The sequence below is a fragment of the Aptenodytes patagonicus genome, chromosome 19 (genome assembly GCF_965638725.1).
Source record: "Aptenodytes patagonicus chromosome 19, bAptPat1.pri.cur, whole genome shotgun sequence".
Classification (NCBI taxonomy): domain Eukaryota; kingdom Metazoa; phylum Chordata; class Aves; order Sphenisciformes; family Spheniscidae; genus Aptenodytes; species Aptenodytes patagonicus.
The window spans coordinates 9,339,175-9,361,976 of NC_134967.1; the positions used below are offsets into that span (position 1 = coordinate 9,339,175).

The following is a 22,802-nucleotide window of genomic DNA, read 5'->3' on the forward strand; positions in this document are numbered from 1 at the left end:
CCCAAAAAGTAGTAGTCCACGGGAATAAATTTGGGGTTACATAAAATGCGTGTGTAGCTGCTATGACAAACCATGGGGGCCATGTGCTTTGCCATCTGCCTGCCGGCGCAGATCAGTGACACTGGCACAGCAGTAACTGGATCCAGGCACCCCCACACAGACAGGAGCCTCGGGAAACTGGAAAACCTCTGCTGAGCCACCCCGCTGGCCAGCAAGAGACCAGGTCCTGACTGCTCTCCCTTTTCAGAGCGGGGAACTAGCGCAACTTACTTAAACCTCTCGGGAGTCAGGAAATTGAGCAGGTGGAAGAGCTCTTCCAAGTTGTTCTGGAGCGGAGTCCCGGTGAGCAGCAGCTTGTAATCGATCTTGTAGCTATTTAATACTCTAAAGAACTGGGAAAAGAAATGAGGTTAGGTGAAAAGAGCTCAGAGGAGCCGACTAGTCATCTGGGGACTCTGCAGATTGCGCACACGGGGACTCAGCAGTGACCTCTCCCTGCCGCCATGCACACAGAGCAGACCACACCACAGCTTACATGTCCTGCTCTGAGCCATCCCCATCAAGCCCAGGCAGCAATCCTGAATGTCCTTGGGTCACACCGCCTGCCTCACCCTGCGCTGGGGAATGTGTGAAGGTCTCAGGGGCCAGAGGCTGCATTAGCCTCAGGTAAAGGGGAGAGGAAGGAGAGGGACCAATTCCCTTCCATGACAGCCCATCAAAGGACTGTCAGGTTGCCAGGCAGGCAGCGAGGCTGCCACCTCTTCCACTGCTGAAGGATTATTAATGCCAGAGGATGTTAAAGAGAGCAAATCCACCGAAACGCGGGTCCCAGACAGAGCCTGTGCGAGGTGAGGACATCTTCTGCCTCTCAGGGAGGAAAGCACGTAGCAGCAGGTTGCCAGTGCTGGGGTGTCGTATCTTTGTGGCACGAGCCGCACCACAAAAATCAGTCACAAACATCTGCTACCTACTTTGGACTGGTTGTTCTTCAGCCTGTGCGCTTCATCCACCACCAGACAGGCCCACTCTATGGAGCCCAGCACCGCCTGGTCAATAGTGATCAGCTCATAGGAGGTGAGCAGGACATGGAACTTGATCTGGGCTTCCTTCTGGAGGAGCAGAGGGAGAGAAAAGCCTGGATAAGAGAGCCAGGAACGGGACGGCCTCCACCTTTGCTGCTGCTGGACGGGACCCAAGGAGAAAATGGGGGGCTGCCTGCACTGCACTGCACAGCACCAGCAGCAGGGCCGAGGCATGAGTCGTGCCAGCAGAAAATCTATACCCGTCTGAATGTTAGAACCAAGTAGGGGACTACAGAAACAGAAAAGGGTCTGGCAGAAATCTTTAAAGCTCAGCACAAATCTCCTGCATTTGCAAACAGTGCCAGCTTCCCTCTTTGGAAAACACCTGATTAGGGACCTAACCAACTCCCTCTCCAGGTCAAATTCTGCTCTCTCCCCTTCTTACTGATGGTTAAAGTACTGGGTAGGGCACAGACTTAGCTCCCACCTTCATCCGGAAGACCTTCTTTCCACTCCGGATGGCGTTGTCTTCAAAAGAAAACTCATTTTCCCGGATGACCGACCGGCTTTCTTTGTCCCCCGTGTAGGTCACGACGTAGAAGTCGGGTGCCCACATCTCAAACTCGCGCTCCCAGTTGATGATGGTGGAGAGAGGGGCACTGACCAGATACGGCCCTTTCGAGTGGCCCTGCTCAGGGAGACAAAGTCCAAGCTGTTCTCCCTGTACCAAGCAGCTCTCAGCCACCTTGGGGACTGCTGGATGCTCCACTCACCTCCTTGTACAGGGAATACAAGAACACAATAGTCTGCACAGTCTTCCCCAGCCCCATCTCGTCGGCCAGGATTGTATCCGTCCCTTGGGCCCAGGAAAATCTCAGCCAGTTTAGTCCTTCCAGCTGGTAAGGATGGAGCGTGCCTCCCGTGGTGTCGATGTACCACGGCTGCTTGTCAAACTTCACTGTAGGCTGAAAAGAGAGAGAGACAACGCAAAGCAGTGAGAACCAACTCCCCCTCCTTTCTCTGTGGCCAAGGACATCCCTCTTTAGCCTTGTGACACCTAACAGCCCCAAAAGAGATGGAGACATGGTCCCCAGCACAGCACAGCCCTCAGGCTCCTCACAGCGAAGCCACCCCAGAGCTTTGAATGAAAAAAGATGGGAAGGAACTAGAGGAGAAAAATGTAACAGGATGGGGTGGCCTCCCTCTCTCTGGGCTCACACACCGTTGTGCTGCCCCCACCATTCTCACTCACATCCACGAGAGGCGTTTCTGGAGGCTTTTCCAGCTTCTCCTCTTTCAGCTTTTTCCCTTTCTTGTTCAGCTTCTTCAGAGGGCGCGTGTCCTCCCCCAGCATCAGCTCCCTGCAACAGCCAGTGCGCATCAGGAAAAGGCAGGTGGGCATTCCTCTCCCAGTCCCCAAACTGAGGGACAGAAACGCCTCTCAAACTCCACTGCCTTTTCCCCACGGGAGCTTTTCTGGCCCAGTTAGCACAGGCACTCAGGGAGTGTTAATTTTCCCCTCCCAACAGTCCACGCAACTTCATCTAAAATGAAGAACAGCAATCTCATTAGAGTACTGTGGTTTTCCCCCAAAACAGACAGGCAGCAGCGCCATGGAGCCGCCCTGAAGTGCAGTGAGACCACAAATATCCTGGCAGTATAAACGTAGGGGAAGGGGAGCACAGGCTGGAAAACAACAGGTAGGCAGGATTTCCCAGCAGCCCTGAAATGGCATTTCAGGGGGGCCAGCTTTCCAAAAGTGCACAGCCACTGCTCTCTGAAGAGAGGTCCCTGCGAGTGGTGCCAGTATGTTCAAAAGGGGGACACCTACGAGTCCCCGGTTGTCCCAAACGCCGGCGCAGGCTGCCCCAGCTCTGCCTGGCTCTCCCAGGCTGCGGCAGCCCGGCTGCGGATCCACCACCTGGCTGGCTCGTACCTGTGGTTCCAGTAGAGGTGTTTGAGGTTCTCGTAGTATGGGATGTCTATCTCGTCGATCTCCCAGGTGCACTGGTCGTACGGCAGGTCTTTCCACTTGATCAAGTAATGGACGTCTCCCTTTTTATCAAAGCTGTAACGCAGGGCACGAAAAGCCTGTCAGTGAAATGACACTCAACCCCTGGGAAGGAGCTAGCCATAACCTGCTTCCACAAAACTGGATGTTTCATCCTCTGCTCTTACCTACAGACCACGACATCCAAGCAGAGGTAGAAAAACATAAAGAAAGTATCGACACTTTCCAGCAGAAATGCCTATTAATCTGCTGTGTGTGTTCAATCATTAAGCTTTAAAGGCTGCTCTTCCATTCCACTGAACAACCTTGTTTTCCTGTTTTACCAGGACTGGATGAATTCCAGCACTCACCCTCTTTCTCCTGCAGCATTCACTGCTCTATGAATTTTTGCTTACACTGAAAAATGAATAAACACACTACCGAGTCTTGATTATATGCCTACAGGGAAAAAACCCTTGCCTTATTAGCAGACAATGTAAAGGTCGCATGAAAAGTAGCCAGGCAGCTTTGTTTCTTTTCTGCCAAGCAGCCTTCAAGCAGAGTTGCCACTTGAAACATAGAAATTCAACAAAAAGGTGTCTCTAGCCGCTCGATGTAAAAAAAACATCTGCACAGCACATTTCATACGCAGGAAATTTCTTCCACAGAAAAGAAACACAAATGTCAAGGCTTCGTAAGGGAGTCAGGCACCTGCTCAAACTCCTTTCCTTGGGCACCATCCGTATCAGCATCAGGGGAGGTAAGCGGGGATAACGTACCTCTCAGGTGCGAGTAGTACACAAATCCCTGCTGGTGCCTCACCTTTGACATGAGTGCAGAGGGGGCGCATGGTTTCTGAGAGGAACAAATGACCTACATGGGAACAGGCTGCTGTTCCAAAGTAGTTTAGGTGAGTGGCAGCAGCCGCAGGACACAGTTGATGGAAGCAAGACCCATCACCGGGTCACAGCAGAAATTTACAGAATGATTAGGCTGTAACAGGGACCCAAACAATATGTCTGAGAAGAGTGGAACAACTCTGTGCATCCGCCTTTGGGAAAGTTTACTATCTCTATTTTTAACATGCAGTGTAGCAGAAATGAAAATAAGGAAGGCATCGATTCACTTCTGGCCTTGGCTTCACCTCGGGAACAAACCTCCAAGGTGACAGAAACCTCGAAACAAGCCAGCAGCTGAAATTCCACCAGCCCCAGATTTTGGCTTTGCAGAAGGATGGCAAGAACTCCCCGGCCCCGGGGGGGGAAGAACTCAGCCGAGCACAGAAATCCCGCAGCAGGCAGTCCCAGAGGCTCAGCTAACCATGTAAACTGTCCATATGAGAGCTGCGCACGAAGGGAAAACCCGCAGAGAGCACAGACCCACTGCTCAAAGCTTCATCTGCAGAACTCAAAGGGGTCCCGGGGAGCGCAGCAGGGCTCACCCTTGCTGTTTCCCTCCCTGCCTTGCAACGGCATCGCTCAGCGCCAGCACTACCAGGGGCTCAGGCACCCTGGCACTTGCCTTTCCATGGCCCATTCATGCGCCCCGCACGCGGCTCCTCACCTGTGGTTCAGGATGCGGTGGATCATCATCCACTCAGGCTTGATGCCGTAGCGGTAGAACCGCTCCTCCATCTTGGCATACTGTGGGTCTTTGTTCTTCCGCTTCTCCCTCTGGCTGTCCTCGTCCCCAGAGCCGTAGTCGAAGGCCGGTGGCTCATCCATGTCGTTCTTCCGTTGGTAGTTGCGGTACATCACGGTGTGGTAGAGCTCCAGCTGCGCCAGGAGGGAGCCGTGCTCAGCCCACAGGCGGTGGGGCAGTGGGCTGGGCAGGGGCACGACAACGACGAGGACAACAACAATGCGCTGGCTCACCTGCAGCTCCTTGACCCAGGAGCAGTGCCAGTAGGAGAGGCCTGCCCACTTCACGAAGAACTCGCGCTCCGGGATCCCCTCCAGCACCTTCGGCGGGGGGAGAGCCAGCTCTGCGTCTGGGGCGGGCAGCACGGGCAGGAGCGGGGCGGCCGGTGGCTCCTTCCAGGCCCAGTGCAGGATGCGTTGGACTTTGCCCTTCAAGGGAGGGCACTGGGGATAAAAAAAAGCAAACAGGCAAGAGCACAGAGTTTAAGGTGAGCCCCTGTCATGGACCGCGGGGAGGAGGGCAGACCTGGAGGGCAGCAGGGGTCTCGCAACACCGAGCAGACGGCAGCCGTCCAGGTGCGGCAGGGAGAGCACGGCCAGGGCTCCAGGAAGCCTGTGCTGAAAGCTGCTGCCAGAGGGAAAGCCCGGGGTGGAGAGCGACCGTGGATTCACCCCCAGCCGTGGGGAGCCAAGCGTGGCAAACTGGGTGACCTGAAGTGTCCCAGACCCTGGCTGCATCTATCTCACCCCGCAAACACCACCACCGCCCCTAGGCACAGGCAAAGCGCTGCCCAGGTCCTGGGCAGAGCTACTCATTTGTTACCTCTAACGAGGCGGGCAGAAAGGAGGCAGTGAGGGTGCGTGGGGCGGGTGGAGGCTGGCCAGCGCAGGCGTGCCCGAGAAGTGTCTGTGACACTGCTGCATCCCCCGCAGGGACGGGTCTTGCCACCAGGCAAGAAAGGCACCTCTACACAGGCCATGCATCAAATGGGGCTTGACATCCCATCTGAAAACTGGCAGGGAAGCCGCCAGCCAGCAATCCCCACGGGGAGACCACGCAGGAGGCAAAGCCGTCCAGGGCCCTCAGGTGCATGCAACCGGCAGCAATGCTCCTCCAGGGAGGGGGTTTGTGGCAGAGGGCAGGACGCCGGCCCTGCAGCACGGCACGGGGAGAGGGCACAAGGGGCAGTGGCGGCTGGGAGACCTGCTCCCGGGCTGGGCAGGTATGGGAGCAGGGACGGGGCGAGGAATGCTGGTAACACTCACTGTACAGCGAGGGCAGAGCCATTCACCATTTGGTATTTCCGGCAGCGGCGGGTTCAGGCAGTGGAGGTGGTAGGAGGACGGGCAGGTGTCACAGCACAGCAGCTCCCCTCCATCCTTACAGACCCGGCAGAACTCCATGTGGTCATCCTCCTCCTCCTCACCACCTTCCTCTTCTTCCTCCTCCTCCTCCTTCGGCTCCCACTGGATGCCCTCCTTCTCCTGGGGAAGCACAGCCAGAGTAACGCTGAGGGTTTCCGCCAGCCACCCACCCGCCCACACCCACGGGGCCCCGACCCCACTCACGCAGTGGGGGCAGCTCCACTTGCCCTCGGGGGCCTTCTCCAGCTCGGGGTCCAGGCAGACGAGGTGGTAGGCGCGAGGACAGGTGTCGCACAGGATGATCTCCCCTCCCTGCTGGCACACCTCACAGTAGTCCTGGTGGTCTGTCTCGTACCCGTCCCCTTCTTCGACTGCAAGCAAGGGACAGGCGTACAGTCAGAGGGACGGCAGAGCTGCCTGCTCTCCCGGGAGGGAACGGGACGCTTGCTCCTGTACGATACAGTTAAGGAAATAAGGAAAGTGTTTCGCCTCGGACCCCTCCTGTTACGTCCCCCTACCTCTCTATCCCTCAGCACCACAGTTCATCTTTGCACACAGCATCATCTCACCTCTGTCTCTCTTTCTCTCTCCACACTGTATCATCCTTTGGTTCCTTCAGGCTCTCAATGGAGAATGCCAGAACCTGGAGAGGTTGCAAGGGAGGCCAGTCAGAGAAACCTCCCCAGGTACCAGCGCCACCAACTGCAAACGCACCATGCAAGGGTGACACGGCCGAGGAAGAGGAGGAGGACTCCTCTCCTGGGACTACTCTGCTCTTCCTGGGTGCTCACTGGTGCAGAGGCAGGAGCTCTCTCAAGTCAGCGTGGACAGGAAGAGGAAGGGAGGGACAAGGCCTTGCAAGCACCGGAACAGCTCGTCTCAATTCCCAGCTCTGCCACAAACTCCCGGCGCAGACCTCCGACCCTCCGCTCCTCCAGCACGCGGCAGGAGCTGCCTAGCTCCAGCACGAGGGCCCTTGCACAGCAACAAGCCGGGAGGAGAAGCGACACCCTTCACACGCAAGACGTGGAGCCAGCCGGCCAGCCCTGCCTCGTCAACCGACAGGGAGGCTGGCCAGCATCACGCTCTAACCGTCCCCCAGCCCAGAAGCCGCCCTTCCACTTCTTGGAAGCAAAAACCCATCGGCAAAGCTACGAAGCCAAAGGATGCGCCTGGATCTGAAGCACTTGTCCGAACGAGGACGCAAGGTAGAAAGGCAGCACGCGTCCTGCAGCAGCGCAGGAGGCAGAGATGGCATGGGAAGCCGGGCAGGGCGGCACTGGGCCCCGGCAGCCCCTGTTGGTGCTGGGAGCTGGAGCAGGGCTTGGGGCAGCTCGGCGCAGGGGGGCTGCTCTCAACAACAGTGCGGGGATGGAGGTGCTATCGTGCAGAATCCACCCGCAGCCCTCTGCGAGGAAAGGGATGAAGGAATACACACACAAACATGGCCACACAGCCGCTGGGAGATCCCGACAGATGCTTTCCACCACCGTTCGCGCGCTTCCCTCTTCCTACACTGCTACCACAGATCTACCACCTCCCTGCTGCCTGTTTGCATATCTCACGCAGACAAAAAGTCCCTCATCTTAACGCTTTCTTGCCCGCAGCCTGTCCTACTCCGCTGGGAGCTTGCCACAAGCCATGTCTCTCCAGGGGCTGCTCCTCAGAAAATCACTTCCCTGGAAGCCCCACAAATTCTGGAACTTGGCTGCTATAGGACAAACCCTGGTGGGATCAGGGCAGGGCAGCAGGGTGCCAGCTGCCCACACCGCCCGTGATGCGCCCCGGCGCCCAAAGAGCAGGTAGGGTCCTGGGACAGGCAAGGGGTTCAGCCACCCGGGGTGGCTGGGGCTGCGAGCAGGCAGCGAGACGGGGCAGGTGGGCTTTGCGAGCCACGGTACCGCGGCAAGACAGAGCAGCGCAACGACGGCTCTCCCAAAGCAACTCTGAGTGGTGACACAGAGCCGGCTCGAGGGGAGAGGAGCCCCAGGCAGTGGCTGATGGCCAGAGAGAGGCCCAGAGGGAAAGCTGACTGCGGATCGACAGAAAAGCCCTGCCGCCGGGCTGCTCTGCTGGCACTGTGGGGGTGAGCCGGCACCCCGTGGCGGGATCCGCTCACTGCCTTCTTGCAGGCACGAGCCCACCAGCAGCAGGGCTTGGACACCAAGAAAGCACCTCGCACTCCACACACACAGACAAGCACAAGCACATCCTCTCCCACCGAGCCAGCGCCAGACAGCCTGGAGCTGCCAAGGCCAGGAAAGCACCATCTGAAGAGGGAAATCCAAACAGAACAGGAACAGAGTACAAAGGATGGCCTACTCCTCTTTTTCTTTCTCCTCCTCTTCCCTCTCTTCCCCAGGCCAGCCGAGCACTCGGAGCGCACTGAGGAGCTGTTGATGCTGGCACTGTCGAAGTCAGATTCCTCCCGTTCCTCCTCTTCGCTCTGCAGAGGGGAAAACCAAAGCACACACAGTCCAAGCACTGGCATCCCAGCGGTCACTCCCAGACAACACCACTCTGCAGCAGAACAAACCCCCAGAGACCCACATAAACCCACGTGGGATCATCGACCAGCGGCTGAGCTCCTCAGGGCGCCCTCCTTTCTGCATGAATCGACTAGCCAGAGCAGCAGGGATGACAGCATGGCGAACGCGCTCCTGGCACCAACAGACAGGGTTCACAGGAGTGTGTCACAAGGCGTTAGGAAGCAAGGAAATCTCCTCTATCAGATCGATGTCCCAGCCAGGCAATCAATCAGCGTAGATCTGGACTGTCACTAGAGCCTGAAGGCAATTACCTTGCACTGCTCAGCACGGTGGCAGCTTGTCCAGTTCACAGCACCATCAAAGTGCAATCACTGAGCAAATCTCAGAGCACGTTTAAAATACGTAAATCAACATGCCAAGTCCCTGACAAGAGGTGGGCTCCGGGTTTCCCCTGCAGCTTGCCGTGCCCGCTAACACAGAGCGCAGACATATTGCACAGTGCAGCTGGCCAGGCACATCGGGAAAGTCTCAGCATCTCACAGGCATCAGGCATCACCCAGCTGCAACACCCTGCTGCTGTGACAATGTTATCGTGGGCGCAGGTACCCGAAACAGAGACACGTGGGGGGACGACCCCCTACTCCCACTCCTGGGCAGTCAGGGGCCCCCTTCTCCACTGCTTGGCAGAACTTTGCTCCCTCTCTCTCGACACCCGTTTCAGTTTGTGTCAGCCTGTTTGTGTGCATGCATGTAGGCATTCACGCTTGACCTTCCTTATAACGTGAAAGGAGTTAAACAGGCCTGGCATTCAATGGCGTCAAAACATAACAACACGTCTGAATTCTTTTTCTGGAGACTATTAATCGGGTGCTTAGCGCTCCAGCTGCAGGAGCAAGCCCAAGCTCTTTGTAACTTTCAGGAATGCGAATGCATAGATCTAGAGTGCACCTGGAGATGGGATGAATCTTCTGTGACATGTGATTGAAAAAGTGCAGCAGCGAGTGGCTGCCTCGGATTGCTCCTTTCGCTTCAATCTCTGATGCACAAAGTCATTTACAACTTGTTATGTCAACTAGAACTAGAGAGTCAGTGAGCTCCAATAAGGGTGAACTAATGGAATTTTGATCAATATTATCAAGACCTACAAGAGTTCCACCCCTATTCAATAGTTATTTAAGAGATTTATTCTTTAAAGTGCTCTGCTGTTCTTTAAAACACACCTGATATTCATGAGCTGACAAGAGCATGGCACACAAACTGCAGCAGAGCCCTGATGCCATGCTCTTACCGGGAAGCTCTGGTACCCCTGGGCTATGCTGCGGGATCACAGATGCCAGGAGGCAGGCTATGCTAACGTAATTAAAGCATTCGATAATTCTCTTTGACATACGGTTCAGCTGGAGTGCAAGCCCTGAAGAATTCCTTTGCAAATGAAACCTGAAATGATGGCATTACCAACCTCATCACTGAAAGTAAATGTGATTATATGATTTTAGCAGAAATCACGCCCAGGCACAATGTCTTTACAAATCTGAGCCTGGGCACAGCTCTCTATCAAAGGGATGAAGAAATGTGCTGACCAGAGACTGGCACCTCGTGGAGGGGCATGAACAAGACTGTGACACCCCTACACGAGGGAGGCTTCTAGGGGAGGGCTTGTCCCGGCATTTCCCTGCCGTGCCCACCGCACCGAAGGCCCCCTGCAGAAAGAGGCGGTGCACACTTACAGAGGAGCCCTTTTTCCTTTTGCTGGGGATTCCTCCAAACCGGAATTTCAAGCCTGCCATCTTTTTCCCCTTCCCTTTTTTCTTCCCGTCTTTGGAGCCCTTGATTTTCTTCCGCACACCTGGACCTGGAGAAACAGAAGACTTGTTTGGTACTCTTCAAACAGCTGTCCCCCAAATCACCCCCCACCCCCAGCACAGGATTTACGGGGAAGATGAGAGAGCACTGGGGACCACGGGGAGCAGGGCAGCAGCTAGCACGATCCACAGAGCACGTCCTTTGGGGCAAAAGGCTGCAAGCCCAGACCCAGCACTTGTGAAGAATCAGGGGAGGAAAGCATCTGCCCTGGGATCCAGGAGAGGGACTACAGCCCACGGACCACGGGGCTGCGAATACCAAATAGGGACTTAGGGGTCTGCAAGGCGGGGACAAAAGAGGCGGCCACGGAGAGGCAGGAACGCTGCACGCTGCCCACCACGTGGGAAGGCTGCTGCAAGCTGCACTCTTGGTCAGCTGCCAGCTCTGAGCTGCTTGTTCAAAACCTCTCGAGGCATCAGGAACTGACGACTGCACAAGTGGAACAGCAACCTTCCTGAGGAGGAACGCAGCACTAACAAAGGGAGATCCCTCCCTTTCCCACTACTGCCCAGCTTCTACAGTGTTCCGCACAGCCCCTTCCAAACGTGGGGAAAACAGCACCGATCTACCATCAGAAACAGGGAAATGTTGACAGCAAGAGAGAGACTCTTTCCATACAAATCAGACTATTTCCAGAGAAGCTACTGCAGATTTATATGGTTGGCTCACTCCTTGCAAGTGGGCTTTGAAAACAGACGCCTTTCACCCAACTGCCAGGAGAATAAATCCTTTATTCTGAAACAGAGCTGCAGCCTTACTGCCAGTGCCTTTCCATCACTGAACTCCTTACCATCTCAGAAACAGAGCACCCGGCTCGACCGCCAAACAGTGCACGTTCATCTGGCCAGACCACACCTGCTTTGCAAACGCACCTCTGCCCTAGCCTTGCTAACCTACAAATCCTCTTCAGCTTAGACACCGGACTCTGAAGATACTGCTGGTTTCTGGAGGGCTTTACAACCCTGCAGAATCCCCCATGACAGAAGATGGCACAGAAATACATGGCCCAATCACTTATTTAAGATATAAGAATGAAGGTGAGCATTAATTGCCACAAACTGCCAAAAGTCCAGAAGGTCCAGAGGCTGCCAGGGTGATCTAACATGGTTCACAAACCACAGCCCCCTCTAGGACTTCTGCAAGGGAAACAGGAGCTGCAGACACACCTCTGGCACTACCTTCACTTGCCCAGTTTGCTGAAGCATGTCTCCTGCCTGGAGAAGCTTTCCCACCTTTGCCAGCCTGAAGATGTGGCTGGCTAGCTCTGCAGGCCCGGCAGGCGGGCCGGACGCTGCCAGTGAGAGCAGACCCCCCGCTCAGCCCACCACAGCTGGCACCTACCCTTGCCCTCCTTGGTCTTAGCCTTCCTGATGACAGTGGGCAAGGCAGCCTGCTGGGGGCTGGCGGCAAGTGGCGGGGCGACGGTCACAGTCTCCACAGCTGCAGCAACAGCTGCTGCCGCCGCTGCTGCCGAGCTGCCCTTGAACGGGTTGTTGGCACTGAACTCTCGCCACTTGGCACCGAGCACGGTCATCATCTTGGACATGGGAATCTTGGGGTTCTTCTTAGCGATCAGAGGCCTGCAGGGCAGGGGAGAGGGAAAACCACACGTTAATAGAAACGCTTCACTGCGCGTCTGCTTTTGCTTATCGTGTGCTGGTACTTCAGCCTAAGAAATGGTGGTGCATGCCTCACAGCAGCAGGTCGCTGTGGCCCACTGCTGTGGCCTGCCGCTGTGGTAGCAGCTCCACTGGAAAGGCAGCAGAAACCAGAGCTTTCTTAAACAAGTAACTATACATAAAGGAGCACACTTAAACCTCCTCAGAGACTGCCTTTTCCTGAAATACCTGTTGTGTTTTGAATGGCTCGCAGTACAAGCAAAAATTCGTTATTGTTACTCAATTTTTCTCATGAAACTTTTCAAATAAGCACACACAAAAAACAGGGTTTTGGAGAGAGGGAGAGGAGAGAGAAACACTTCAGCTGTTTTCCAGTCAATCCTGCAATTAAGATGGAGTCCTGAGGACTGAGTCAGGCAGGGAGAAGCAACAAGGAGCTCGCGATGCAGAATTTACTTCACAACTTCAGCCACTTGACTGAGCAACGCCCAAATCTCAACCACTACCCAAGGCCCCGTCCAGACCTACAGTTTCCTACCTGAGAAACTGGCTGAAAGCCTTGTAATTAGTCAGAGTATGATAATCTTCTTCTGAGAAAATGTAATCTACATCATCGAGGCCCCATTCTTCCATCAGCTGGGCTGAGCTCTTGGGCTCCTGCAGATTTACAGAGAGACATCATTAATGTAAACGACTGCAGCTCTGCAGACGAGCAGCGCAAGGCTGGGTCTGTCATGTGCTCCATATCAAACGCTCTCCCTAGTAGCAACACGCAGGGATTTGCTTCCATGACGTAAAAAAGAGCATGCACAAGTGCTTAATAAACTAATGCTTCGCACACTCCCAAGAAGCAAATTAACATGGCACCATCCAAATGCTCCCCATACCACATAATACAACACAAAGCCTTGGCGGGTTTCACGTCTCCAAGAAACTCAATTTTCCTCTGCACACAAGATAAATAACAGTGAAATACAGCCTTTCCTCTCCCAGTCGTTCACTCGCAATCTCTTCCTCGCCAAACCCAGGACAAGCGTCTCATGAAACCCCCAGGCCACCTTCTCTAAGCACAAGCTGCTCTGCCACGCTCTGTCCTCGCGTTCAAGGACAGACACGATGAATCTGTTACTGGCGGGATGCGGGCAGACGACCCAAGAAAGCAAGCTGCCTCAGACTGAGAAGCTGCCGTTTGGCAGAAGATCCAAGCTACCTGACTTAGGTCTCCGACCTCAAAGTAAAACACCCTGGCTTCATCACTGCGAAAGGTACCGTGAGGACTTGTGAGCGCACATTGCCACGTGGCTAAATCCCCAGCCTGCCGGGGTGCACTTTGCTTATGCTGCTGTGCTTTAAACAAAGGGAAATTATTCACCAGCGCAAGGTCAATGGCCAGAAAACATGGCTTGGCTCTGAATGAGGTAACTCGCAGAGATCTAGCCGCACCCCGAGGTCTTACGCTCTAGCACCAGCTCAGGGTAAAGGAATCTTTAGTACCTTTAGAGCTCCATCCTCGTTGTCATCCTCCTCTTCATCCTTCTTTTTCCGTTTTGGTTTTTTCTCCTTCTTGTCCTTCAGTTTTTTCTTCTTCTTTTTGTTAGGGGAATAGTCACTCCCTTCACTCGCAGATTTCTCTTCGATCTCCTCTTCGTTGTCTGACATTTCATCATTGCTCCCCTAAAACAGAAGTGACAGTGGAGAAAAAGCAGGGCCTGCCTCCGCTCTGCTCTCCTCCAACAAACCCTCCCAGCCAGCACGAAGCAATTGCTGTCACCAGCCAAAGTCAACCCTCCCTCAAATAACCCTGCCATTACACTGGGGGGCTGGGGGAAAACAGCACGAAAATCAGATTTGGGAACGGCAAGAAGCACCTGACCACAGGAGACACAGACAGAAAGAAATCCTTGGTTTATCTGGAACTGTTTCTTCAGGGCAGTTCTGTGATCCCTAGCCAACCTTCTGCTCCAAGCCCCCACCTGTAAATGGAGCCATTCCCTCTCTCCATTCCAGGAGCGCTATAAACACATCTGCTCGTGCAAGGCAACCCACACCCTGTGGAAGCACCGGAAAAAAGAGAACGTCATGCAATACAGATAAAACCGTATTTTGGAAAAGCTCGTCCAGGCCAAGGTATATGGAATGGAACGTTTATGCTTTTGCCTCAAGACTCGTTCACCGAGGGGGGCAAGAGAAGCAATGCTGAGCCACAGCCGTGCAGATGTATGCCTGCTCTGCCTCCATATTGTAATGTGCTCCTCTGAAAGTGCCCCGATGCTGCAATACCACAGCGTTCAGGTACTGTTCTGGTGAGCGGCGGTATAAACAGAAAACCAGGAAACAGCAAGCCAAGTAAGCGAATGTGCACATTAAAAATAGCTGCGTAGTAAACCAAAGAGCAACTCCTCTGAGAGGCAGCTAACTGCTCTGCCAAAAGATCCTACATTTTCAGACAGGCAACATTTAGGCAATGTTTTTAATTGCTATAACACAGGTAACATATGATGTTCCATCTTGTGTTTGCTCATGGCTTTACACAAATAAAGTCACATTCTTCTACCACAGTGTGAACAGCGAAGAAACTAAAGGAAAGGAAGAGAAGGTCTCTTTAGTCATGTGCAATCTTTAGCTCACCGGACAGATATTGTGCTAGGGTTTTGCTTTGTTTCTGTTTTTTTCTGCTGCCCAGCTGGGCACTATGTGCTGCAGTAGAACTGTGTGACTACAGGAGGATTTCAGCTGTCACACAAACCAAACAGTCCTGGTGGATGCACAGAGAGTCTTGAAAGGGGCAGGAGAGCAGAGTAAGTCAGGTGAGCCTAACTGAATTCCCTCGCTTTCAGAGACAGACAGCCACACGAAACCCCCCATCTCCAGTGGAGACTTGGTCACACACAGCTTCAGCAGCGATGTGAGCCAACCACTTCAGAAAGGCCTGGGCCCTGCTGGACGGCTGATGGATGCATTCTGCTTCCCCACAGCCAGAAGAGACCAGGCTCAGATGGCTACACCGTGCTGGGGAGAGCTAGAGCGGAGACTGGTCAGGCAGAATTCAGGTTTCCTTCTGGGAGAGAGACCATGACCCGCTGCACAACTCTGACAGCAACCACATTACCATCCTAATGAACGCCACCGCCTTCCGGGTGGAGCGCTGGTGTCCCCAGAGAGCCTGCCAGAGGCCGCGTGCGTTAAGGCATCCCTCTGTCCCACCCAGGGCGCTCCGGACCTGGACGGCAGAGCCCTCACGCCGGCGTGCAGAGCAGCACAAGAGGGCTCAGCAGGGGCCCGCCCCACGGGGAGGGCCCGGCCCGGGGCCCAGCACGGCGGGCAGCGCCGGGGCCCAGCACGGCAGGCAGAGCCCGGGCCCAGCATGGCGGGCAGCACCGGGGCCCAGCACGGCAGGCAGAGCCCGGGCCCAGCATGGCGGGCAGCACCGGGGCCCAGCACGGTGGGCAGAGCCCGGGCCCAGCACCGCGGACAGCGCCCGGGCCCAGCACCGCGGGCAGCGCCCGGGCCCAGCACGGCGGGCAGCGCCCGGGCCCAGCACGGCGGGCAGCGCCCGGGCCCAGCACCGCGGACAGCGCCCGGGCCCAGCACCGCGGACAGCGCCCGGGCCCAGCACGGCGGACAGCGCCCGGGCCCAGCACGGCGGGCAGCGCCCGGGCCCAGCACGGCGGGCAGTGCCGGGGCCCGCCGGCCCGAGCCCCCCGCCGCCGCCGCCGCCGGGCAGGGTCCCCCCCGCCCCGCCCCGGGCCCTCCTGCCCGGAGCCACCGCCCCGGCAACGGGAGTTCATCTGAATGCCCAACACCGACGGCTGCCGGGGCACGCTTTCGCTCGGCGGCCATTACGGGGTTCTGGTCCTCCTCGGTTCAGAACAAACTGAGCCTTTCCTCTAGCGGGGTTATAAACGGTTGTAATTTGGCACAGAATAATTGGTTGCCACGGTAACTGCTGCAGTACAGATTGAAATTCCCCCTCTCCGCTCCCTTCTCCGACAAGGACCTTCATCTCCATACGCTGAGGTTCAAACCACAGCCTGGTTATTTTACACAGATTTTTCCGGGGGTTTGCAGCACCAATTCCTGCACCAGGGCTTCCGTCAGCGTCGCCGCAAACTGAGCGAGTTCCACTGCGGCTGACGCAGGCAGATTCCCGCACAAGTGCCGCGTGGCAGCACTCCTCCCCATGCTCCCATGGCAAAACCACGGGGGACAACAGGATGTCAGTCAGTCATGGCGTAGGCACCGGCCCCACACCGCAGGCTTGCGCCTCACTCCCACCATCCTCCAGCAGGGGGAAAGTCCACTTACCCCACAAAACACTTGAGGAGGAGTTTAGGAAAAGGAAGGCCCATTCAGGGTACCCCTCTCTTTTATCTCCTCATGCCAAAGGCAGCCTGGGTGCTGCTCGGTACCTATCGACAGCTACCGCACCAGCTTCTCCCTGGCTTCGATGGACGAGGGAAGAGTCTCCCACAGGCAGAACCGAGGTTGGTTAACACTGCCCACACCAGGCATTAATTAAAAAAACAAGCGCACTCAATGTTCAGCCTGTTATTTTCTCCCCACCCCCGGTAAGGCAGCAGTCAGGCTCGGCACAAGCTGCACACGTTGCTGCTGGGCTCAGGCAGGCTTGCATTGACAGAAAATGAACAGAGGTGAAAATACCACAGGGTTTTATTTTATTCCCCCTCCCGCCCCAAGAAAAGCAGCATAGGAAAAAAATGCGTCCAATGATGGAAGAGGCACAGGGAGGCAGAGGGCCTGAGCCAGCTTTGCGTGGCATCTGCAGAAAGAGAACACCCCCATGGCCACGAAGGAAAAAAGCTTCCTCGGGGCCGCAACTTCTGCAAAAGGCTGGCAGGTAACGTAGTGCAGGATGGAATCAGCTTTCTTTAAATCAGCAGCTCATCATGCTCCCATCAGTAGCAAAAGCACTTTAATGCACTATCTCGTCTAGCCAATCTGTTTTTACAAATCCCACGGGGAGTGGCTGGAGGAGGGGATGACTGAATGAGATCAGCATCATTCAGCCCTGGTTTGGCAAGGGGAGGGGTGAGGATGCGTCTCGTTGTGCTAGATGAGTGACTTCTCCCCAGCCACAGCGTCACTGGGAAGGAAGGGGGCTGAAGAACCTCTGCTGTTTGCCCTTCCTTCCCAGCAGCCTATTTGCATTTAATCAGCAAAAGGGCCAGCGCGCAAGATGTCCGCTCCTGTCCTTGCATCCAGCGCTGCCCGGGGATGGGAGAGCGAGAGGCAGAGCCTGCGTGGCACAACACAGCAGCCAGCCCAGCTCCAGGACCATGACATGTCTGAGCCGGCTGCCCTGGCAGAGCACAGGCAGTGCCGGTCAGCCTTCCCGACCAGACAGTGGACCCCCCAAGGCAGCCTTGGGAAGGCCTGATCCTCGAGGACACGATGCCTCATCTTTGTTTTCCTACGGAAGGCCCAACAGCCCTTCCATGTGCCAAATCCTAGAAGCCCCTACACTGTCTCACTTGCAAAACGCCCTGGACGAGCGCGGCTGACACTGATGTCCGCAGAAACCTCCAAGCCATGCCCCAGTTGTGCCCCCAACATGGCGGTTTGCATCTCCCTCCTCAGAAACCAAGCCCCAGACGCTGCGTCGCTACAGGATGTGCCCGAAAGATTTACTGCCCGCCCCCAGAGATAACGGCAAGGAGGTGCTGCGCTGCAGCACGGGCAGGAGGGCTTCAACAAACGGGGACGGACGGTACCATCGCACACACCAACATACACACCACAGCCGAGCCCCTCCTGAGGGGTGGGCAGCCGCATCGCTGCCGGGAGGGGCAGTGGCCACTCCTCCCCCACAGCTGCTCTCCAGAGACCACTCGTAGGGCAGATTTCCACCCCAGAGCATCCGAGCTGGACAAGAACTGCTCTTGCCCTGGCTCTGGGTCACCTCCCAGGGCCAGGAGAGCACCTGCTCAGCAAGGGAACGCCCCAATAACACCCCTCCTTTCCATCCACAGACACCCAAGAGGTGCTTGCCAGCAGCGCCCTGAGCAGCCTGCCTCTGCGCCACAGCTGAGAGGAGACCCCCAGCCCGGCATGGGAGCATGCAGCATTACCTCCTTCTTCCTTCTCTTGATTTTGGCAGCCTTGCTATCTTTCAGCTTCTTGGATTTCTTTTTTTTCTGCACAGCGACTTGCTCTTCTGCGAAAAACTCATCCAGTCCTTCCAGCACCCCATCATCTTCTTCTGGGGACAAAAGGGACAGCTCACGCGGACGGATTGCACAGGCACACAGGATACCGCGTTTGTGTTTATCCCTCTCAGAGGAGCACACCCGAGCGGCAGCATCAGGCCGCGAGACACGGAGCTCCGCAGCCTCTCCTGGAGGGGGATCTGCTGCTGCCCCTCGAGGGAGCCCTGGCAGAGTCGTGCCCAGGAGCACCTGCCCCGGCACTTCTCGTGCCCAGCTCCTCACTGCCGCTCGCACACAAACACCCGAGGTTTTGGCAGTCTGCCTTTCGCTCTTGGGAGACAGGCGCAGGGGGACGCCCCCCGTGCTGCCTGCTCTTACCAGTCTGGGTCCGTAGGTAATTAGAGAGCATTAGGCTTTCACCTTTCGGATCTCCAAATAGAGCCTATTAAAACTGATTCAATGGAAGGCGAACGAGGGAGAGGAAGGCCTCGCATGGAAGATGGGTGCCACGGCTCACGTGAGCTTGTTCTGCTGTGGCTCCACGCTCAGGGAGCACCACGGGCACCCAGCCAGGCTGCGCACGCCAGCTCAGGGACCCCGGCCCCGGGCAGAGGCACCCATCCCAACACACGCTTTCACCTTCCCGTCGTCGTTACCTCCCCAAACCCAGCACTCACCAGCGAGTCCCACCATCCTGTCCAGTCTTTGCACTTCTTTAAGGCCTGCATCAGTATTTTTATTTTTAATTTCTGAGCTTATACAGTAATAACACTCCAGAGTCGTAGGGACATAGCTCTTGTCTGACTTCAAGCCGTGCCGGTTGAGGCTCCGGCAAGGCAGGCACCCGAGCTCCACCGAATTCATCGGGAAGGGCGGGAGCCGGGTAGTGCCCCGGTGGGACCAGCCCACCTCCTCCCCGTGCACCGCACCGAGCCCCTGGCCCCCTGGTCCTGCTGGAGGAGGGGGTTTGGAAAAGCCCTTCAGCCAAGCTGGAGCCTGCCCTCCGCTGTGCTCAGGGCGAGGAGGGGAATCACCTCTCAGGGGTGCGGGGATGGGCTGGCCCCCGGGGAAGGACCCGGGCCGCCCCTGAGCGCCGCTCCGAGGGGACACCGCGGCCGCCCCGGGGCGCCCGGGCTGGGAGCGCAGCCCGATGCTCCAGCCGGAGCCAGAGCCGCCCTGAGGCGGACCCGCAGGCGGGAGGGCCCGCCCGGGACAAGCCCCGGGCCTCGGAGACCTGCCGGCCCCGGCCGCCGCGCCCCGGCGCACCCCCCTCGCCGGGGCCGCCGCAAAGGCGCCGCCGCCCGTTCTCGAGGCGCAGCGATAACGGGGCTGGGCCGGAGGAGCGGCGCCCAGCGGAGACCGCCCCGGGGCCGCCCCGGGCCGGGCAGGCCGGCTGCCCCCGGCCGGGCCGCGCCTCAGGGGAGACCCCGCCGCCGCGCCCCCGCGCCTACCCGAGACGTCCTCCTCGTTCTCCGCGTCGTCCAGCAGCTCCCGGCCGGCCGCCGGCCCCCGCATGCCGGGCGGCGGCAGCGGCCCGCGCCGGGGCCGAGCGGCGGGGCCGAGCGGCGGGCGCGGCCGCTCCGCGCCAAGATGGCGGCGCCGCGCCACGCCCACCCCGTGACGCGCCCATGCCTCCAGCCCCGCCCCTCCCGCCCCCCCCCCCCCCCCCCCCCAGCCCCCGCCCCTCCCCGGCGCTCCCCGAAAAGCCCCAAATCCCCCCAAATCAGCCCCCCGGGGCCCGCCAGCCGCCAGCGGAGCGCGGGGTATCAACAACTCTCCCCGCCGTTTATTCCAGGAAAGCAAAACTGTACAAAATGGCTGCCGGGCGGGGGGCCGGCTCAATCCTCCTCCTCCTCCTCCTCCTCGTCCTGGTTGATCTGGAAGTAGCGCAGCTCGTAGCTCTCCTTGCTGTTGGCCACCACGCGCAGCCAGTCGCGCAGGTTGTTCTTCTTCAGGTACTTCTTGGTCAGGTACTTCAGATACCTGTGGGGAGAAGCCTGAGCTTAAAAGCGGTTTTGCACCCCCAAACCGGCGGCGTTTCTCTAGCGGCGCCTCTCCGCCCCCCTGCGAACCCCCACACGGCGCTTTTGGCAAACACAAATCCCCGTTCCCGTGGGCTTCCACCTCCACCGGGAGCAACGCGTCCCATCGGCACGTCCCGGCAAAGCTTCTGCCAGGAAACAACACCGCCGGGGGAATCGCGCCGGCACCCCGACGAACACGGAGCCTGGGAAATTATTTCCCTCCCCTCGCCCTCCAAGGCTGCGACCACACACCGTATTTCCACGCCACCGGCTCAACACACCACAGCGAATCTCTGCTCGGACGGCGGCTAACCGCTGCCAGCTCCTGCAGCAGCTGCAGGGACGTGCCAGGCGCGGCACCGGCACGGAGAAACCGCATCAGCTGAAACGCGGATGCTTACAGAGCAGGGCACTGCCCCAGCACCGCACACGGTTTTCTTCTCCCCACCGTTTTAGACCTCCAACTGCCTCACTGTGCCATCTCTGCCGCAGCGAAAACCGTATTAAAGCCAGACAAAGGACAGGCAGCCCCGAGAAGCGGGCAGGAGCCCAGCAGGACAAGGAGCAGAAGAGCTTGGCTGCGGATCAACCCCTAACCGCCGCACTTGGCACCCTTTCGGCTGCGCGTCCTCCCCAGCTGCCCACCCCACCGGCCTTCCCAGCAGGAATATCGACCACGTTCTCTCTCTCAAAGATCATTCGAGAACAGGCAGCCACCGCACCGAGCGTCGCACGGCGTTTAACTGAGAGTCTTGGCACGACCCCTGCACCGAGACATCTCTTCACTACCGGGCCCTCCTGCCAGCCAGGCCAGCCCAAACACCAGCGACCCCCCGCCGAGGGCCGACTGCTGCCGGCGGCAACAGACCACGGCTCCGGGCGCTGGCAGCAGCCTCGTGACGGCGACTGGCACCGCCGGGCTGCCCTGCTGCCTCACCTCTTTGAGAACGGGACCTCCGACGTGACCGTAATCTTGCTCTTGCTCCTCTCGATGGTCACCACACCCCCGCCCAGGTTTCCCGCTTTGCCGTTCACCTTGATCCTTTCCTGCAGGAACTGCTCCTGCAAGAGAGGAACACCGCCGCTCAGCCGGGGCCGCCAGCTCCTGTCGGACAAGGCCTCCCCAGCTCGCCTGCGCCCAGCGCTTCAGCTTTTTGTTAGCGCTGGGGAAGAGACAGAAGTGCCGTTATGTCCAGGGGAAGCAGAGGAAAGCCACCTTCCTGCAGGCCGGGAGGCTCCGAGCCTGCCAGTGCCTTCCACAACCAACCCAACCGGCCCATTCAGACCTGCACGTAAGGGAGGTTCTCAAGTCCGAACGCACCGGATTAGCGAGGTAGGGACACGTTTCCTGCCTTCCGAGGGAACAGCCAGTGAAGCGACGGCTGGGTTAGGATCCTCCGAGGACACCTCAGCCACAGCCCTGCGCTGTGGCTCGCATTCAAACTCGAGCACAGTTTGAATGAAAACAGGTTCATCAGACAGTGCTGAAACGCAGCACACTCTGCCCTCACCGTTCCTCACAGCGTAACAGAAAACTCACCCCCCGAGGGATGAACGGCAATACTGCTGAACAGGAAGGGAAGATGCTTGTGCTTTAACTACAAAGCGTCTAAAAACAGCAAACAGCTCATAGCCTCCAGCACCACCCAGGCTCCCTTTGTCTGCAGGGTGTTTCCCAGCGCCGCAGACCTTTACGCTGCGCTGTGGTGAGGGGCAGAAACAGAGAGCAGGGGCGGTGGGGGCTGCCAGGGCCGTGTTCATCAGCACACTGTTGGGAGCGGAGCCAGCAGCCTCCCCCCCCCCGGAAAGGCCCGGTGGGGCAGCAGTGCCGTCACGTCTGCCCCCGGGGCGGCGGAGAGGCCCCGCACTCACAAAGTTGGCGGCGTCCATGATGCCATCCTCCACAGGGTGTGTACAGTCCAGCGTGAACTTCAACACCTGCTTCTTTTTTTTGCCACCTTTCGCTGCGGGCTTCTTCTGCAGCGGGGGGGAAGAGAGAGCCGTGAGGGATCGGCTCCAGGCAACGGGCCCGGGGGCAGCGGGGAGGAGGGAAGGGAGGGGACCAGACGGAGCTCAGGCCTGGAGGCAAGGGGACCGAGCCGGGCTCCAGGCTGGGGGGAGAGGAAAGGGGCCCGGGCCAGGATTCGGGCCGGGGGCAGCGGGGAGAAGGAAGGGCCACCCACGGCCGGCCGCCCGCCCGCCCTCCCGAGCCGCACGCCCGGCGGGCTGGGCCCGGAGGAGGCCCAGGCCCAGGCCCAGCCCCACGCGAAGGCCTATCCGGGCCGCGCCGGAGGGGAACGGGCCGGGGCAGACAGGGCCGGGGGGGGGCGGAGGCCCGGCAGGGCCCGTGCGGGGAGGGCGGGGGGGGGGGCGGCCCGGCCTCCCGCCACCGGCGGAGACTCACCACGGGCGCCATGGCGGCTCCAGCGAAGGGGCAAAAAGGGAGGGCCGGGCCGCGCGCATGCGCGGAAACACCCTCGGGCGGCCGCGGCGCATGCGCCGTCCGCCCCGCCGCCTGCGCCCACGCCGCCGCCGGGCCGCGCGCAGGCCGCCGCGCGCCGCGCGCCGCGCGCAGGCTGCCCTAGCCGACCGCTGAGAACGTCGATGGCTTCCGGCCCCTCCC

At 58.2% G+C, this 22,802-nt stretch overlaps 2 protein-coding genes across 2 annotated transcripts in view; both read right to left on the reverse strand.

The window, feature by feature from the left end:
- The window catches only part of CHD5 (chromodomain helicase DNA binding protein 5), a 32,881-nt gene extending 13,096 nt beyond the window's left edge, over positions 1-19,785 (reverse strand). The window contains 19 exon segments of the mRNA XM_076356396.1: positions 271-392; positions 972-1,109; positions 1,510-1,710; positions 1,796-1,987; positions 2,275-2,383; positions 2,959-3,090; positions 4,576-4,787; positions 4,887-5,096; positions 5,919-6,137; positions 6,222-6,388; positions 8,340-8,463; positions 10,234-10,358; positions 11,711-11,949; positions 12,527-12,645; positions 13,483-13,662; positions 18,078-18,208; positions 19,607-19,693; positions 19,696-19,755; positions 19,758-19,785. Of these exon segments, the coding sequence (XP_076212511.1) occupies positions 271-392; positions 972-1,109; positions 1,510-1,710; positions 1,796-1,987; positions 2,275-2,383; positions 2,959-3,090; positions 4,576-4,787; positions 4,887-5,096; positions 5,919-6,137; positions 6,222-6,388; positions 8,340-8,463; positions 10,234-10,358; positions 11,711-11,949; positions 12,527-12,645; positions 13,483-13,662; positions 18,078-18,208; positions 19,607-19,693; positions 19,696-19,755; positions 19,758-19,785 (2,795 nt within the window).
- Positions 19,786-19,919: 134 nt separating this feature from the next.
- Positions 19,920-22,669, reverse strand: RPL22 (ribosomal protein L22). The gene is made up of 4 exons (XM_076355901.1): positions 22,584-22,669; positions 22,052-22,156; positions 21,117-21,241; positions 19,920-20,138 (listed from the first exon to the last, which is right to left on the reverse strand). The coding sequence occupies exons 1-4, from the start codon at positions 22,593-22,595 to the stop codon at positions 19,994-19,996; spliced, it is 387 nt and encodes a 128-aa protein (XP_076212016.1). The 5' UTR covers positions 22,596-22,669; the 3' UTR covers positions 19,920-19,993.
- Between the last annotated feature and the right edge of the window lie 133 nt (positions 22,670-22,802).